This window comes from Malaclemys terrapin, chromosome 1, assembly GCF_027887155.1.
Source record: "Malaclemys terrapin pileata isolate rMalTer1 chromosome 1, rMalTer1.hap1, whole genome shotgun sequence".
Taxonomy (NCBI): domain Eukaryota; kingdom Metazoa; phylum Chordata; order Testudines; family Emydidae; genus Malaclemys; species Malaclemys terrapin.
In genome coordinates, this window is record NC_071505.1 from 314536813 (window position 1) to 314555371 (window position 18559).

Here is an 18559-nt window from a genome sequence, read left to right on the forward strand (position 1 = left end):
AACCCCTAACTCAATGGAGAGTTGCAATGGGAAAAGGCACCACCTCGTTCTTTGTGTGTTTGTCAAAGATAAATGTGCATGTAGAGAACCATATCTAACTGGACCAACCAACAAAACCAATCTTGACTTGAAGTCAGTGGGAGCAGTGAATGCTCAGCATCTTTTAGGCCCCAATCCTACACATTGTTCCATGTGGGTAGATCCCTGTGTGGAGTCCCACTGAAGGCAATGGGACCTCTAAGTCCACAGCACCTGAAGCGAGTGGAGTTCCGTGTGGGCATAGGGCTCTGCAGAACAAGTACAAGAAACAGGCCTATCTTTAGGGTCCCACCTTTCAAAATCTTATCCTGTATGCAGAAGACCTATGGGGAACAAGGCAGCAGGAGCATAGTGAAGACCTGTCTAGTTGGATATCATTAGTATTCCGAAGCCATAAAACATTGGCCAGTTTTTCGCCTTTTCCTCCTAACTGATATCTTCGATGGTTTGAGAAAATGAGAAGCTGCTTAAACTGGGCTTTGATAGTTATACGGCTGTTCTTTAAAGACCGGATTACCTGCTGGGAAGTCTCAGGAATAGTCCTGCTCTGTGTAAAACAGTCCTCTGCTGCTCTCTCTAATTCTTTTTGACACAGCAAGCGAGCCTCTTCAGGCTGTGAGCTCTAATGACTTATCCACATGCTAGGGGCCAAATTTACCACTGCTGTTCGCAGGCCTGATTCCATTATCTCACACCCACTTATGCCCATGGTGAATTTGATCCCATCACAGAAGAAACTCTCATTACATTTTTACACCTATTGCATGATGATCTGCTACCATGATATTGTCAAGACGGTCATAATACGTGTGCAAGACATTAGCCAAACGGTCAGTTTACTGTTACGATGAAACAGGATAAGTGTTGAGGTCTTGAAATGTTAACATTTGTTTTGAGTGCAATATAAACAGTGTATGGATGGGTACTTTCTGCTGTGTTGTGGGTTTGGAGGTTTTTTCCCCCTCATATGAGGACTGCAATCCATACTAGAGCTCTGCCTTTTAGTTTGTTCAAATACTGTTGTTAATAATTAGTTCTTAGACAGTGACCCTGAATGCAAAACCTCTAGCCAGGAAATATGGGTAGAATTTCTGTGCATTAAAAAGTATTTCTAACAGGGAGCCAACATGGTTCCTAAGCTCCAGTTAGCAGTGCCTGCCTGCCTCATATTTCTTTTAACAAGTCTAGGATTAAACTTATGTTGAAGGCTTCTTCTCAAAGGCAGTCTTGTGCAATTGAGGATATGAAAATGAGACCATAACAGCGCAAAGGTTGTCACCTGCAGTGACAGAGCCAGGTTTTGCAACTTTTTGCAACTGGGTGGTCAATGTGTCATTGGTGGTGGGGTGGACTGGAGTGCCTTGCACTCATCCAACAGCATCAGCTCTTGTCCCGAGGGGCGGGGCTGGGCTCCCCACTCTGGGCATTGCGACCTAGTGCATGGGACCCTGGATGACATGTCATAGAGCCCAGAGTGGGGAGCTGGCCCTGCCCCATAGGACAGGAGCTGCTGCTGCCGAATATGAGTGAGGGGCAGACTCACTCTCCTGTTCTGTATGAAAATGTATGTTGTACTCCTCCTCCTTTGCTCCCAGCGGGAGTGAGGGACCGTCCGCCGAATTGCCGCCGAATACCTGGACGTGCCGCCCCTCTCCCGAGCGGCCGCCCCAAGCAGCTGCTTGCCAGGCTGGTGCCTGGAGCCGGCCCTGCGGCTGATGCAAGCTCCCTTCTAGCCAGCTGCCAGCACAACAAGGGGCAGCTCATAGCATGAGACTTCCAATTATTTTGACAATTGTCTTTAAGAAAACTACTTTTTTAATATTCGAAACAATGCAGAAATTGTAGCGTCAGCAGCTGGACACCAGTTCTGCTGAACCAGTTGGTGGCTAAAAGATTCCCTTTTTACATACAGTGTAAAAGGTTAGACTAACCCTCGCCACAGTGATATGACCAGGTGGACAGGAGTCAGTTACATGGGAGGGGAAAACCCTCCCAAAATGGCTAACGCTGGCTCCATCCCGACAGTAACAGTAACACATTTAGCAGAGCTGTAAAAGGGAATAACTTCAGTAGTTATTCTCCTAGCAGCACTGTAAAGGAGCGTAGAGGGATTTTATGTTTGTTGTTCCTGAAACTTATTCACAAAATTTAAAAATCATCTGAAGATACATCAGGATTTAGGATAGAAGACTGGGAGTCAGAAAACATGGCATCTATTCTTGACTTTACTCTTTGTCTTTGGGCAAGACACCTAACCATGCTGTGCCTCAGATTCATCTATTGGTTAAATAGGAATAATTCTTACCTACCTTTGTAAAGGGCTTCAGTGATACAAGATCAAAATGTTGTTTTATTTCATTAGATATCAATTATGCAAATTTGTGGTGCCTAAACTCTAGGGAAAACTGACAAAAATAACTACCAAGTTCTTATTCTAGAGAGGAGGCTAGAAGAGAAGATAGGCTCTCTGAGATTAACCTAAAACTCAGATCCAAAGTCCATTGAAGTCATTGTAAAGCCTCCATTGATGTCAGCAGGGTTAGGATCGGGGTCTTAGTTATTACTTAACAGATGCTATGTTAAGTGTCTGTGTAGAGCAAAATATTGGTATTGTACTCGTTTCCCTTGTGAATAAACATTAAAAACTACATCTCTGTTGCACTCCGAATGAAAATAAACATCTCAGTACTTACATCGTAAAGATATGGTTAGCTCGGAAACCCTCATGACAGCTATGGGAGTGAGAAACATTGGTTGGCTGTGTTTTTGTGCTTCCTAGTAAAGAAGCCATCCTAATGAAGTGGGCATTGAGATGTTTGTTTTCATACTGAGTGCAACGTCATTGTTTCTTTCAACAGTTAGCTGATTCTTCGTGCTGACTCTGAGTAGCCCCTACACCTCAGATTGTAAAGCTCTTTAAAATGACACTGAACAGGTGCATATTCTGATTAATTTAAAAATAGTGAGTGAAATCCAGGCTGTATTGAAGCCAATAGAAAAATATCCATTAACTTCAGTGGGGCCAGGATTTCACCCTATCATTTGAATTCATCCTTGAATAATTCAGAAAACAGCTTTGTGGACTTTCTTCAAACTTTGCAGCAAAGTTCACCTCTTGACTAAGAACATGCTTTGGATTTTCTGCCGCAAGGATAATATGTTTTGAAAGTAATAAGCAACTGACAATAGAGAGTTAGAATGGAAATGCCATCTGAACCTTAACTATAGCATTACAGAAGCAATGCTACACAAAGAGAAACAAGTGTAGATGTTCTCTTTGAAGGATATCTTTCTAGAAAAAATGGAATTGGATATTACAGCAAACAGAATTTGTCTGCCAAACAGATTACTAGAAAGCTGACTATTATTCTGTTATTTAAAAAAAAACCCTGTAGTAATAAAAGTAACCAATCATAAAATAATTTGTAAAAGAACAGGGAAAAAGTCTTTTAAAAATAATTCGCAGCCATTGAGCTATCAAGACAGCAATAAATGCCTACATTGAAAAGTGATTAGTGATTTTTGGGTGTGATTATTAAAAGTGGCTTAATTTTCAGAGATGAGCATTCCAAGGTGTACCAAGCTGATCAACCAAAAACTGAGGGTCCAAAATAACCACTCATTTAAGAAAATTTAGGCCTACAAGTATAGTTAAACTGTGTGTTTTAATGATTTTCTGACATGAAAGACTACCAGTACAGTGGAACTTTGGTTTCATTCATCTCCTGTAACAGGAACAGTTCAACTATATGGATCAAAAATTACTTTCTAAAAGATATTTGTATCAATGCTGGAGAGTTTTCTGCTCCCTTGCTATGGTTGGTCAATGGGGCTTTTGGTTATAAGGGTCCAATTGAAAGTAATACCTTCGATTTTTCTTTCTTTTCAAAGAATGTCACCTTTGTTTGGTGCCACTGGTAAGCAGTGTTGCAGCATGTGGGAATGCTGATTGGGTAAAAAAGAGCCATGGTAGTCAAGGTGCAGGTCCCATTTGGATAAATAGCTTAGGTTTTTGCATATCTTCAAACTAGAAACAAATATAATCTGCCTGACCTGCAACAGCATTGAAATACCTAGTAGAACTTTCTCTGTTTACCTGCGTGATGGAGATTTATGAATGTCAACATGGGCTGCACTGGAAAAGTTCATGATGCCAGGGTTTTTTGCTGATCAGGAGTCTGTATTCATGGACAGGCTGGAACACTATTCCCCCAAATGACACTGTAATAAACGGAATTACTGTCTCCTCCATTATTCTGGGGAACCCAGCATACCCAGCATATGGCTTGAAATGGTTTCCATTATGTACAGGGTTTACAGTTTGGTACAAATTGTACCAAATTGTTCCAGCACCCCTGGATAAGAGGGTTGATTGCATGCAATGTACTTATGTACCTGACTGCTTATCAAATGGGGGAGGGGAAAGAGGGTTGACTCACAGTGTGGATTGATGTAAGGAAATGATCGATGTAGCTAACGATGTATTGAGAAATATTGTTTGCATACTAATTCCTAGTTGTCCCTGATTAGGTTTACCTTTATTATTTGAAATACACATTGTATGATGTGATGTAGTGATAGCAATACACATTCTTGATCAAATAAAAGGCTTTATTTATAAACATTAACTCATTGACAGGCAGGCCAGCTGCCATCACCATACCAGAACAGCATTAACCAAAAAAAGTGCAAACAGTGAAACCATGTACAAGCAGAAACAACCTATTGTTTCATGTTCCCTGACCACCACCCGCTTCTCATTTCCTCTTCTTCCACATTTGCAGCACACTTTGCATGGGGGCGGGGGAAAGAGGTGGTAGAGGCATCCACAGGGGCGGGTGTCAATATGGAGGGCTATATGGGGGACAGTTGCTCTGCCCAGCTGCTCAAAAGGGCCCAGTTGCATGGGCCACCCAGCCATGGAGTTGCCTGAGCTGTTTCTGGACTGCCGCACAAGGTACCACAGAGGGGACTCAGGCCAGGGTGTGGGTGCAGCAGGAGCTCATAGTCTTGTGGCCATTTGTGATAGCAGCCACTCAAGCAGTTCTTTTTGCTGAGCTCTGTCATCCTCCCTTTGCACTGTTCCTGTTTCAGGAACTGCAAAGCAAGGATATAAAATGTTACTTTTCCAAATTGAACTTCAGTATATTTTGAGAGGGATGTTTCAGGCCACAGAAGCTCCCGGACACAGCTGGGTTAATCACAATGAAAGAAGTCAGAGACAATGGTAAGTTTAAAAAAAAAATCAAAGCTGCTTTAAAAAAAATTGTAGAACAGTTTGGATTTGAGGGGGCAGTTGGTGGCCATGCTACAGAAGGATTTTCTCTCATTTCAGGCCTTCCACAGTTTGGCGAACATTAACAGTTCTTGTGGGCTCGTGGCAAAGGGAGATGTTGTTGGTCCCATGCTGCTGATGGGAAACCAGCAGTGTATGCAACCAAAGTCTTCCATGTATAGTGACTGAGCAGGTCATCTATAAGTGGTGTGGGCTGGTCAGTTACTGAGGTGGCCCTGGAAAATAAGTCCTTCCCCAGTATGTCACTACCTATCTGGAGTTCCTGCTTCAGGAAAAGTTTGCAGCTATCAGTACCTGGGATTGGGTCAGAATTCAAGAAGAAATTAACAGGATGCTCTGTTAGCTTCTGTATGACTTAGCATGTTATGACTGTATGCAAACACACAGAGCTCCACAGTCATCCTCCTTACCCCTTTCCTCTCCCCCGGTACTTTTCTGGACAAAATTTCAAATCCCATTTGTACGTGGGATGAATGATTTTTTGTCATCTATGAACTACATGGAACTGAAATGGACTAGATTTTTGGAAACGGAACACAGTTCCACCTTCCCCTCCCCCCATAGTACACTGTTTTCAGGCAGTTCTTTACACTGTTGAGCAGCATACTTACTGGTATGGGACTGTAAGTTTGTTATATTTAAGAAACAGGAATGGCCATAGCAAAAATCAGCACCTTTCCAGTAAAAATTCACTTTCAAGGTGTTTTTACTGTTTGCATTTCCTGGTCACTGTTTTGAACTCCCATGGGGTAGAGCGGAGGGGCTGGGGGGATACCAAGGCACTGGCATGTGATCCACCATTAGCATACACATTGCAAGACAGGGCTTCTAACAACTTTTGCAATGGTTCATAGAATGGAAATCCTTCCCATTCCTTTATTAGTATACATTAAAATGGAGCCAGAAACTTATCAAACTACGTGGCGGCTTCTGTTCCTTTTGTGTCTACTACCAGTTCTGCAGCAGGCTGTTCCTCAGGTTGGCTCAGTGCTTGGCACAGTGCCCCGCACGCAGTAAAACACCTCATTAAATGGACATGATGTGAGCAAGTTGCCCAAGGTGCAGTTCTGGTCCCTGGTTTTCTGGTACTCCGTCTTGAGCCACTTAATCTGCTCCCTGCATTGGTCACTGGATCAGTTAATTTATAACACTGTCAGCTTCTTGACTATTTGCTGATATGTGTGGTCATTGCTGCTACTCTTATTAAAGTCCACTGTTGTGCTGGCCTCACACCAGAGATTCAATAAAATCTGGCTGTGCTCCTGAAAAAGTCTACTTCTGGTCAGTCTCCACTGCAAAGAGAGAAGGTTCTCGGACGATGTGTTTGCAGCTCAGTGGTCAGAAAACAGTGGAAGGGTTAAGTGCTGACTCGCTGAGCTGCTGTACTACAACAAAGGGGCTGCTTCAGTTTCCCTGGAGTCAACTGGCAATTCTTGGTATAGAGAGGACAAAGGAAGTTGACTCATAGGATTGTGGGATACTTTTGGCAGACTCCCAGGACCTGAGTCAGAGGGGGCTGCGTCTACAGTGCAAAATAATAGGGCTTGAACCTGGACCCTGGCTTGACTCTGGCTCAAACCCTTCACCCCCACAGGGTCCTAGGACCCTGGTCTGAGCCAGAGATTTGTGTGTGAACAGAATGGGGGGTTGGGCTCAAGCCGGAGTCTGAGCCCAGGTTTGCATTTCAATGTCTACTCTGCAATTAAACACACACAGCTAGGCCTGTCAGCGGACTCAGGCTTGTGGGACTCAGGCTTGTGGGGCTGTTTAATTGCAGTGTAGATATTGGGGCTCAGGCTGGAGCCCAAGCTCTGGGATTCTCTGCCCTCATGGCATTCTAGAGCCCGAGCTGAAGCCCGAGCCTGAACATCTGTAGCCCGAGCCCTGCGAGACTGAGTCAGCTGACATGAGCCACTTGCAGGTGCTTCACTGCAGTGTAGACATATCTTCACAGGCTTCTGTTTGGTTTGGTTATAATAACATATCAGCATGTTTTTATTCTAACAATTGTCATTACTCACTTCAGAGATAAGTGGGCATTGCGTCTGCATCGCGTGCATCCTGATGGAGGAACTCCGCCAGCCCAAAGCATGAATCACTTCTGCTTCATTTTCTGGGCTGAACACTAGACGAGTGGGTTTATATAATGGAGTCTCTGATAACGTGGCCACAAGTGTTTAATATGCTGAATAACCAAAGTCCGAGGATTTCAAAGGACAGGAGTCAATGAAGTGATTCTCGAGTGTTTCCATAGTTACCCTCCCCTGAAGTACTGAAACTCCCGTTATGAAGCTCTTAACCCAATGTTCAGAACTGACCTGACTGAAAATCCTGGAATATCACAGCTCTTGGTGTGTGGTTGTTTAGGTGACAACTGGAGGATGCTCCCTGTGTCTGAGGTAATAACTTCTCCTGGTTCTAAATACATTCCGATACTGAGCCCCCAGTACTGTGTTAGGACAGAGTTTCTCAACTTAAGGGTCACAAACAGGGGTCACAGCCACGCAGGGTTGCTGGAACAATTTGTATAGTGGGGGTGCTGAAAGCCATTCAACCAAACTGTAAACCCTGTATATGATGGAAACCACTTCAAACCAGGGGGTGCGACAGCACCCCTAGTTCCAACACCTATGCAGCCACCTTGCTCTCCCCCTATTACCGGATGGGGGTGTGTGTGTGTTTGGTCCTGGCTAGATGGGAGAGAAGTGCTGGATATAGAAAGGGTTGAGAACCGCTGTGCTAAGTGTTTGACATGTAAGGAGATTGATCCCTTCCCGGGTGCCCTTGACATCCTTAAGTATTACTGGAGAGGGTGCGGAAGGGCTGTGCTGCAGCTCTGGCCCTGAGAAGGCAGTCTGGCTTAGCTACCATAACTTCAGGGGGCTCCTGAGCAGCCCACGCTGGCACAGCCTTTGGAGAGGGTTCAGCATTCTCTTCTGCACCCCTCGCCAGCCCAGCTAGCTGACTAGTTCAGGGCGAATAGGGCCAGGCCCTTTTTGGGCAGTTAATGCCTATAGGGGCACTAGGAAGGAGCAGGGTTGGCAGCACTCCCAAGCCACATTGTGGGAGAAGGTGGGGCTGAAGAGTGGCTCATTGCACCATCCCTCACCTTGCCCACTCACATAGTGACCTGCCCACTCTTGCATCATACTAATATGAGCTCTTTCTTCTCTCACCCCCACCTCTCTTAACACCCCTTCTGCATAGGAAGGATTAGGCCCTACTCCCACAAGTAACTTTTTATTTTTTGCACTATTCATTTTTAAAGCTCCTGCTCCTCCCTCTGTCCCAAATAAAATGAAGGAATGATTTTTTAAAATGCAGGTCTTCAGCCACGACTAGGATAAATATGGACTTTCTCTGGCAGCTCCTCACCGCCTCCTTGCAGATCAGTGAAAGTGAGTCACGCTCATGTAGGCTGATCAAAGCGCTTGTCCTTTCAGCACCAGCTGTTGGATTTCCTAAATCAGCATTACTGCTGAAGCCCTCCAAGTAATCCAAGTGCAGGCAAGGGGTTACAAACACAGGGAAGCAGCCAGATTGTGCAAGAGATTTGGGAAGGCCTGTGACCTTATTTGAAAACACTTTCTCTGCTCGCAATCTTCTTTTTGCATGTCTCTCCTGTACATTTGTGGCTATCCTCTTACAAGGTCCATCCTCCTGCCATTAACGTCAGTAGAAGTTCGCCACCAGTTTTCATAGGAGTAGGAACAGGCTCAGTCGGAAAATGCTTTACTTCTGCCTCGCTCTGCCCTGTTTATTCTTAGCGAAATAAAAGGCCACACACCCTGGGATGTGTTTTTCAAAAGTGCTGAGCACCCTCAACTCCAGTCGAAGTAACTGGGAGCTGCAGGTGCTCGGCATCACTGAGAATCAGGCCCTGTCTGCGTCACATGTATTTCACATTCTCTGCAATGGCAACAGGATTGGGTAGCAGATAGAGAATTATGTCTTGCAAGAGGCTGAGCACCTTCTGAATGGTACTGAATACCCTTAACTGCTGCTGACTTCACTGGGAACTAAAGATGTTCCGCGCCTCCCAGAGAAACTCATCATCTTGTAGAAATGGAAACTTCGCTTTATTAATATACAGGGAGTTACGCTTGTAAAGAGCCAATGCAAAATGACCTTTTCTGAATCAGTTTGAAAATTCTGCCACGAATTTACAAGGATCTGACGACAAACTATTGATATTAGTGATAAATGCAATGGGAAAATAATTTAGACTTGGTTAATAAAACAGTATTAAAAGCAAGCTGCCAAATTCTGTGCAGTTTAGGTCCTACATTATACATACTTTGAAAGTTGTGTGGTCTGTCACTAGTGCATCCCAACCTGATTGTACCATGTTTATTTTTTCAATATTGGTCTCTGTGATTCTCAGTATGAGTTTGCAATTTTAGAAAGTTATTCAAAGTCCCACACACAAAGATTGCTCAGATGTTCCCTGCTCCAAGGCACATTGATTTATGGGGAACCTACAATATGTGCAGTATTTTGTTAACAGTCTGATACAGAGTTGCGGGGGTTGTGTTTTAACTTATTTGCTAAGTGCTAACAATGTGCTTGGTGCTGTACAAGATGCACAGGTGACAGTGCCACTAAGCTGTGCAAAGCAAAAGTCAGCGTCCCTGCAATATTTTAGTTAGACTGTGAATTAATGAAATATTTTTCTGTCTTTTCAGCAATTGGTGTGGGAAATCTCTGCCATTCTTCGTTATCTTTGATTTGCTGATTTGCTTCCCTTTATTCCTGCTGCAGGGAAAGCTGCTTCTCCCCAATCAGTCCGGAAGCATGTCCCCTTGTGCAGTCCTTTATCTGCCCCAACAGAGCCTTTGTACTTGATGGTCATGTTCAGTTGAAGACGGGCCTTCAGACCCAGGAACGGCACCTTTTCCTCTTCACAGACATCCTTGTTGTTGCCAAGTCCAAGTAAGTATCATTCCTAAGGGAATAGTCTTGCAGAGCAGCACCCCTCCTCAGTACAGCATCCAGTGAATTTCCCTAATGCTATCTTCAGTAGTGAATCTTCCCTGGATTTCATGAGAGCTTCTTAGTCTGCCAATGGGAGTTGAGCTCCTAACTCCCTTAAGTGCTTTTGTACACTCACAAATCAGTCACTCAATCCAGACTAGACTATGGTAAAGGAATCATAAACTTGTATGTTAATTCAATATGGGAGGGTATTTTAGAAGTGCTGCCTTAAGCTGAGAGTGGGAATGTTGTCTAGTGGATAGAGCGGGAGTTAAGCATCTTGAGTTCCATTCCCAGCTCTGTAGCCAGCTGTCCAAACTTTGACAAGTCATTTAAGCATCTTGGATCTGAGTTCATTCATTTGAGAAATGTGTATAATATCACTACCTACATCACATGGTGTTAAAGATTTAATACGTGTCTGGGAAGTCATTTGATATCCACAGATGATTAACATTTCTATAGAACATTTAATATTAAATGAGCATTTCTGTCCTCTTTGAATTATCTTCCAAATACTGTTTCTGGTGCAGCAAAATAGAAGGTGGTAGTATTGAGGAGTCTGGGGAGCTGTTCATGTGTAATCAGGCTTGTTGTTGAGCTCAGATTATTCATTCTACCATTCACAATTAAATCAAATTTACAAGATGGATCTAGCATGCTAGCCTCTTTCAGCAATTGTGGTTTAAGGCAAATCTTGAGAGTGCTTTCACTTGTTTATGCGTTAAGGAAAAATATGAAAAACGCTGATGTAAGGCACCATGTACTCTGTAAGGCACCATGTACTCCCTTTTAGGAGGGTGGATGGTTTAAATGTGAATCTTGTGCTTGTTGCAATACAGCTTTCCCCTCAAATGGCTATTTCAGAGGCTGCTGAGAAGAGCCAATATAAATCCATGTTTTCCATAGACATCTGAGCCATGTCTGTCTGAATCACATATAGTAAACATAAAACCCCTAGTTGAATTCCTTCACTTTGTGGTATGACAATAAGGTATATTTTATTTCCAACATATATCACTATCCATGGGGTGGTGAACATCCATAGGGCTGGATCCTTCCACTTATTATTATTTATTATTTGCACTGCGGTAGCAGCCAGGGGCCCTAATCGTGGATCAGGGTCCCACTGTACTGGGTGCTGAATAAGCAATGTACTAACTCATGTTGAGCAGTAACTTACTACATGTGTATTTATTATTAGTAGTAGATTTGTATTACCATAGTGCCTACATGGCCTCTAGGGAATGGTAGCTGAATACACAGCACTTAATTTAACATGGAGGAGAGTCTAAAATTTCTGAAGGAGTCGGAAAAATGAAATGTTTTTCCATGTGTGAATTTGATACAAGTTAAACTAGCTCAAAGTACTGTAATTTAGGGTTTAAAGAGGAATAAACAGAGCGGGATTCTGGTAATAAGAAAATGAGCCTCCATTCCTATTGGTTGTTAACGATAGTAATAAGAACAATATATTGAATATTACTTGTTATGTCTTGAAGTACCGATTGGGATATGATCTCTCAAGCTGTTCTATCAGCAATTAATACACCTCTACCTTGATATAACGCTGTCCTCCGGAGCCAAAAAATCTTACCACATTATAGGTGAAACCACGTTATGTCGAACTTGCTTTGATCCATCAGAGTGCGCAGCCCCGCCCCCCCAGAGCGCTGCTTTACCGCGTTATAGCCGAATTTGTGTTATATCGGGTCGCGTTATATCAGAGTAGAGGTGTATTTGAATCCTATATCGCTAAAAAGTCAACAGTTGCCAAAAGTTATCATGCAGTATCATCTGAGATACTGTAGTTATTTCCTATTCTAAGTAGTACATAGGGGAAACCTGTGGTGTATCATGGACCAATATATGGTGATAAATGTTGACTTCTTAATGTCTGATGTGAACTTAAGACTGTAGTGCACCAGAGTAAAATCTGAACTGAAATGAGGATCCTGTTGAATTTGACTCAGCTACAAAATTATTTCCCGTAAATGGCTAATCTGTAATATTCTTCTGTGTTAAGTACTTCCCTAGTTTTGGTGGCTGCATGTGTCTAAGAGATGTCTTTGTCTTTCTTTGGACAAGTGTTACTCCATATTTAGAGGTACTCCTAATTTGCAACATATGTGCAGGCTCAACCCAAACCAGTCACTCTGAAAAGGAATCTCATTTATAATTAGGTTTTCATGATCAGTAAATGGGTCCCAAGTTTTTTCTTTAAAAAGTTCCCAGCAGGCTCTCAGCTGTCTGATTCCACTCCTGTGAGATGGTAAGCACCTCTGGAGAGGTAATGAATACCAGTTGCCCCCAGTAAAGTCTGTGGGAGTAGAAGGCGCTCAGTACCTTGCAGGAGATGTTTAGAGCCTCAGCAGGTTGGGAAAGGAGATGTGCTGTATGGGTCAGTGAATAGGATGGGGGTTCTGTTCCCATCTCAGCAAATGATTCTGCATTTGACTTTGGGTTTTTACGAAGTATCTCTGCAAATTAGACAGTTAACCTTTTGGTTCATCAGTTGAGCAAACTGTAAAAAAAAAAAAAAAAAAAAATAGTGATAATATGCAGATGCTGGGGTGCTGAGGGCCATACCAAGTAACTAAAGAATTAAATATTTGCTGAACTTTTTTGAGTTCTTTGAGATCCTCAGATGACCAGTGCAATAAAAGTGCTAAATATTATCTCAGAGTTGGAAGGGACCTCAGGAGGTCATCTAGTCCAGCCACCTGCTCAAAGCAGGACCACTCCCCAGACAGATTTTTTCCCCAGCTCCCTAAATGGCCCCCACAAGGATTGAACTCACAACCCTGGGTTTAGCAGGCCAATGCTCAAACCACTGAGCGATCCCTCCCCCCATTCATCACCAGTTGTTATTCTGTGACAGCTTTTAGTCTGTGCAGCTCGTGGACTCAGTTTCCTCTTCTGTTTTTTACCCCTCCCCATGAGATATTTACTTTGATGTTTCATGTGTAAGCATTGGACCTGATCCTCCCTGTGGTTGGAGAGTGTTTCAGGTGGCTCCTACCTAGTGGTCACAGTTCACTACAGGGGTGTTACGCCTAGTAGTGATGGTTCAAGGTGCTGGTAGTCCCGCCTAGTGGCTGCTGCCAGGGCAGGAGCAGTGGAGCCTGGGCTCTCCCTCTTCCACCGGGTTCCGACTCAAGGGCCTCTGAGGCTGACTCAGCTGCTCACCTGCGTTCGTGTCATGTTCAGCTTTGGGCTTCTGGTCCATGTCCCCTCCACTGGGTGCTGTGGATCCCTTCACTCACTGGCTCAATACTGGCTCTGCTCCAGTCCTCTCTGGCAGTTCCCAGGGTGTGTCCTGCCCCAGACTGAGCTGCCTGGCTGGCTTTTAAACCCCTCCTCCAATCTGAGCATGCCCGGCCATGGCGTGGGGGCAGGGTCTCTTTAGCCCAAAAGTGTTCCTTAACCCTGCGATCGGCGGGTGTTGCAAGGAACTCCTGCCTAGTAAGAGGTTCATACACCCCATCACACTCCCCTTCATATTTATGTTGAGTAGAACTTTCCTTGCATTTTACGTAATACGTCCTGCTCAAAGTGACTAAGAATGGCAGAATTGAGAACTTTAGGGTTATTTGTTGTTTGTGTCCACTTTTATGCAAAGCATTGATTTAAGCAACTTGTTCCCCACCTTTTACTCATTCCCCCTTCTCCCGCCCCTTTGTTCCTCAAGCCTCCAATTCTAAAGAAGCTGAGCACAGGATTTTGTACATAAAGGAGGGAGAGGTTTCAGAAACAGAAGATACTGCTTCGCTTCACTATGTGATGTGTGCTGTTCTTTGCATCTAGGCATGTAGGTTCTCCATGGAGCTAGTCTGGAAGTAGAAGGGTCCCTGTGTCACAAAGACAAATCACTCTCTTATTCTATTTCCTGTCACTCATTCAGAACTAGCTCTCTCACTCGTATGACTCCAGCTTGGTTTTCTCATATCCCAGAGCACTCGCATAACAGACCTTGCATTCAAGGTGTGTGTGAGCGGGAGGGAGTAGAGGAGAGAAAGCATTGGTGAGGGACCTGGGAAAGAGACTGGGATTCGGGAACATCCAGATAAGTGTGTTTCCTGTGACTGTAACAAAGGATTAGGAGCCAGGAATACCCTAGTTTCTAACAGAGCCACTGATTCATTTTTATCACCTTGGATGAGGTAATTTGAGCTCTTTGTGTCTCATTTAACCCAGATATAAGATTGGGTACAATACAAAATTTGATTCTGCAAATAAACTGTCCTGGCTCTTATGTGAGGAAAAATCCAAGCTTTATGGTGAGTGTTTGGGTTTAAAAAAATATCAAGTTATATTTACTGCCTCTCAAGAAAATGTAGATAATTTGGGGGCATTTTTCTTCAATCTGGACGGGAAGTAAAGAGACTAGTTGATGCCCAGTATGTAATGGATGCCCTGCTTAGCAGGGAAAAGCAATTGAATGGCTTGTTGGAGTTGTGGATAAACTCAGTTTTTTAGAATGTGTACATATCAAGATGGAAAGCATTTGTTGTGTTTATATAACACACAATGCCACCAAAACCCCATGCACACACTGAAGACAGAAGGCATCCTGTTTAGCAACCATTGGTCAACATCCCGTAGTTCAACCAAGGGTTGGAATTTCACTGACTGTGATCCTACCAGCAGTCACTCTTCCTGCTGAAGGCTTTTGAAGCCACACAGAAGAATCAGATCCCTTTTTAGGCTGACCCAGTTTTATGCAAGAGCTGCAGTCTCAGACAGTAATCCACTTATCAAGTCAGGCAAACTCCACAGCAACAATTTCCAGGCAGACAATACTTTACAGAGCTACAAAGTCAGCTTGTTAGAAGCAAAATAACTCTGAGAGGGCCACACAAGGGTCCCTTTCAGCTACTTTCACTATTGCCAAAGTGGAATATCAAAGCCTTAAACTTAGTCCATGGTTGTGCTATATCTTTGGGCACACACAAGTAAATCCTCCTGTCCTGCTGCGGCCACATGAGGATTTAAGCCATGTTTACTCGCTGTTGGTCAGCTGTAGCTCTACAGCTGATAGTTTACAGGTGTTTCTCCTCTGCCAGCCTTGTGAAAGGAGAACCTATGAGAATCCAGATAAACTGAGACTGGGGGAAAAGAGAATACACTAGTTAGCTGATTGAAAGATCCTTGATCTCCAAACCAACGTTTCTATGTGCATTGTGTTGGTAGCGAGTTCCTTATCTTACACATTTGTTACCATGTGCCAACAGCTACAGATAGATGCTTTAATGCAGTTTGTGTCTTTCTGTTTTTAACAAAGATTTCTAATGATTACTCACAGGTGTGTTGGATGGGATGTAGAGATAGAAGATTCCCCCTCAACACACACATTTGGTTACTGTTCTGAAGTCTGGCTGCTTTTGGGAAAATTAGTAGGAGGGTAAATACATGGAATGATGGTAGCAATTTCCCAGTGGATCCATTAACATTTTTGTCAGAAGCACCTATTAAGGAGATTAACTAACCTAGTGAGAAGTTAATCTTCCATCTGTTAATAGCAGCAAGATTCTGAATTGCCATTTACTGAAAGCAAAAGGAACTAGACTTGCCATGCTGGTATGAGAGAGCTAGGCATGTATTAGTGTGCCTGCGCCTTCATGTAGGGCCCAGTTGTGTACCATCTAAAGTTAGCAGTTTTGCTGTTGACTTCACTAGGAGCAGGATGGTGTCCTATATCTGCAATGTAAAAACAAGCATATTTTAGAATGGTGTCAATTTGTTTTCTTGAAAACAAAATCCATCTCTCCTTAGGCCAGTCAGTCTCTTCCCTCCCTATTGGTTAATATTGAATTTTGATGATAGCTGATTTTGAACTGACCAGAAAACTCTGATATTTGGCCAAGAGTCTCAAAACTGGGTGCCTAAAATTAGGCTCTAATGACAGTATTTAAGCACTTAAATAAGTGGCATAATGTTGAAAAGTGCTCACCTCTCATTGACTACAGGAAGGACCTGGCAGATGGGGATGAAAATGGGGGGAGGGCTGCCTGTGAATGGGGGGACAAAGGGATAGGAGAGGGGGAGAGGGGAATTACTGAGACTCAGTGGGTGGGGACCCAGCTCCAGTATGGGAAGGAGGGTCTGGTGGATTCCTATCTGCTCTATAGTCCAGTCCTGGGGGCTGCAATGATGGGCCCAGCCCTTCCGGGCCCCACTCTTATGTCCGAGTTTACACAGGGGTGGAGCCCCCACAGTATTTCCATTGCAAAGGCACCAGAGCTCCCTGGTTCCACTGGCCCCTGGATGACGTAATACTTCTCTGGCTCTGTTGACTTTAATGGGAGTGACTTGGTGCTCAGCATGTCTGAAAACCAGGCCACTTACTCAGGTACCTAAACGTGAATAATAGTTGACAAGTCTGGCTAACCCAGGCAGATGGTGGGGAATTTACACCAGGGACTCCACTCCACCAATTGTGGTCAGTAAAGCATCTCTGTGTTTGTGTGGGCCCCTGCCAATATTCACTCTTGGTTTTTTGGGGATCCAGCACTGTGTGTTGTAAATGTTAAGAGAATAAAGTACCAGGCAAAGTTTGCACCTTACCAGAAAATGGAAAAGGAAAGACTTGACCAAAAAATGAATTCCTGATGTAACGCCGCAGGTGTCAATGGAGTTACACCAGAGATAACTTTATATTATTAGATCTTAGAATCATAGAATCCTAGAATATCAGAGTTGGAAGGGACCTCAAGAGGTCATCTAGTCCAACCCCCTGCTCAAAGCAGGACCAATTCCCAGCTAAATCATCCCAGCCATGGCTTTGTCAAGATGGGCCTTAAAAAGCTCCAAGGAAGGAGACTCCACCACCTCCCTAGGTAACACATTCCAGTGTTTCACCACCCTCCTAGTGAAATAGTTTTTCCTGATATCCAACCTGGACCTCCCCCACTGCAACTTGAGACCATTGCTCCTTGTTCTGTCATCTGCCACCACTGAGAACAGCCGAGCTTCATCCTCTTTGGAACCCCCCTTCAGGTAGTTGAAGGCTGCTATCAAATCCCCCCTCATTCTTCTCTTCTGGAGACTAAACAATCCCAGTTCCCTCAGCCTCTCCTCATAAGTCATGTGCTCCAGACCCCTAATCATTTTTGTTGCCCTCCGCTGGACTCTTTCCAATTTTTCCACATCCTTCTTGTAGTGTGGGGCCCAAAACTGGACACAGTATTCCAGATGAGGCCTCACCAATGTCGAATAAAGGGGAACGATCACGTTCCTCGATCTGCTGGCAATGCCCCTACTTATACAGCCCAAAGTGCCGTTAGCCTTCTTGGCAACAAGAGCACACTGTTGACTCATATCCAGCTTCTCATCCACTGTGACCCCTAGGTCCTTTTCTGCAGAACTGCTACCTAGCCATTCGGTCCCTAGTTTGTAGCAGTGCATGGGATTCTTCCGTCCTAAGTGCAGGACTCTGCACTTGTCCTTGTTGAATCTCATCAGGTTTTTTTCGGCCCAATCCTCTAATTTGTCTAGGTCCCTCTGTATCCGATCCCTACCCTCCAGTGTATCTACCACGCCTCCTAGTTTAGTGTCATCTGTAAACTTGCTGAGAGTGCAGTCCACACCATCCTCCAGATCATTAATAAAGATATTAAACAAAACCGGCCCCAGGACCGACCCTTGGGGCACTCCGCTTGAAATCGGCTGCCAATTAGACATGGAGCCATTGATCACTACCCGTTGAGCCCGACGATCTAGCCAGCTTTCTATCCACCTTACAGTCCATTCATCCAGCCCATACTTCTTTAACTTGGCGGCAAGAATACTGTGGGAGATCGTATCAAAAGCTTTGCTAAAGTCAAGGAATAACACATCCACTGCTTTCCCCTCATCCACAGAGCCAGTTATCTCATCATAATCTTATGCTTAGTTCATTAGACTTCACTCCTATACTTGTATTTGTAAATTTTTTAAACAGTTCATTCCATGGTCAGTCTATGCACAATTACGCAATATTTTTGACAGTAGCTCTTACTTGCTCTGTAAAAAAAATCCAATCATTTTATGAGCAAATTGTATCAAGTATTACAGATTTAAGAGAGGTGAGATGCACAGTGGGTTACGAATCTTTATGGCAGAATAAAAATAAAGATATGATTTTAATTTGTAACTTCACAATATTCTACAGACATTCTACTTCTTTATGCCAGTGGCTATAAAGATATGCATGCAGGATCCTTTTTACATTCAGCTGTGGATATTCACATTAATGCTGGGTCATCTGTG

General features: G+C 43.8%; 1 protein-coding gene across 2 annotated transcripts in view; it reads left to right on the forward strand.

Moving 5' to 3' along the window:
* The window catches only part of ARHGAP20 (Rho GTPase activating protein 20), a 113285-nt gene that overhangs the window by 43952 nt on the left and 50774 nt on the right, over positions 1-18559 (forward strand). Inside the window, exon 3 of one of the 2 annotated variants that reach the window (XM_054015509.1) lies at positions 10097-10267. The exons of the other annotated variant lie outside the window; for it this stretch is intronic. Within the exon in view, the coding sequence (XP_053871484.1) occupies positions 10097-10267 (171 nt within the window). The remainder of the gene's footprint in view (positions 1-10096; positions 10268-18559) is intronic. 2 annotated transcript variants of the gene reach the window in all.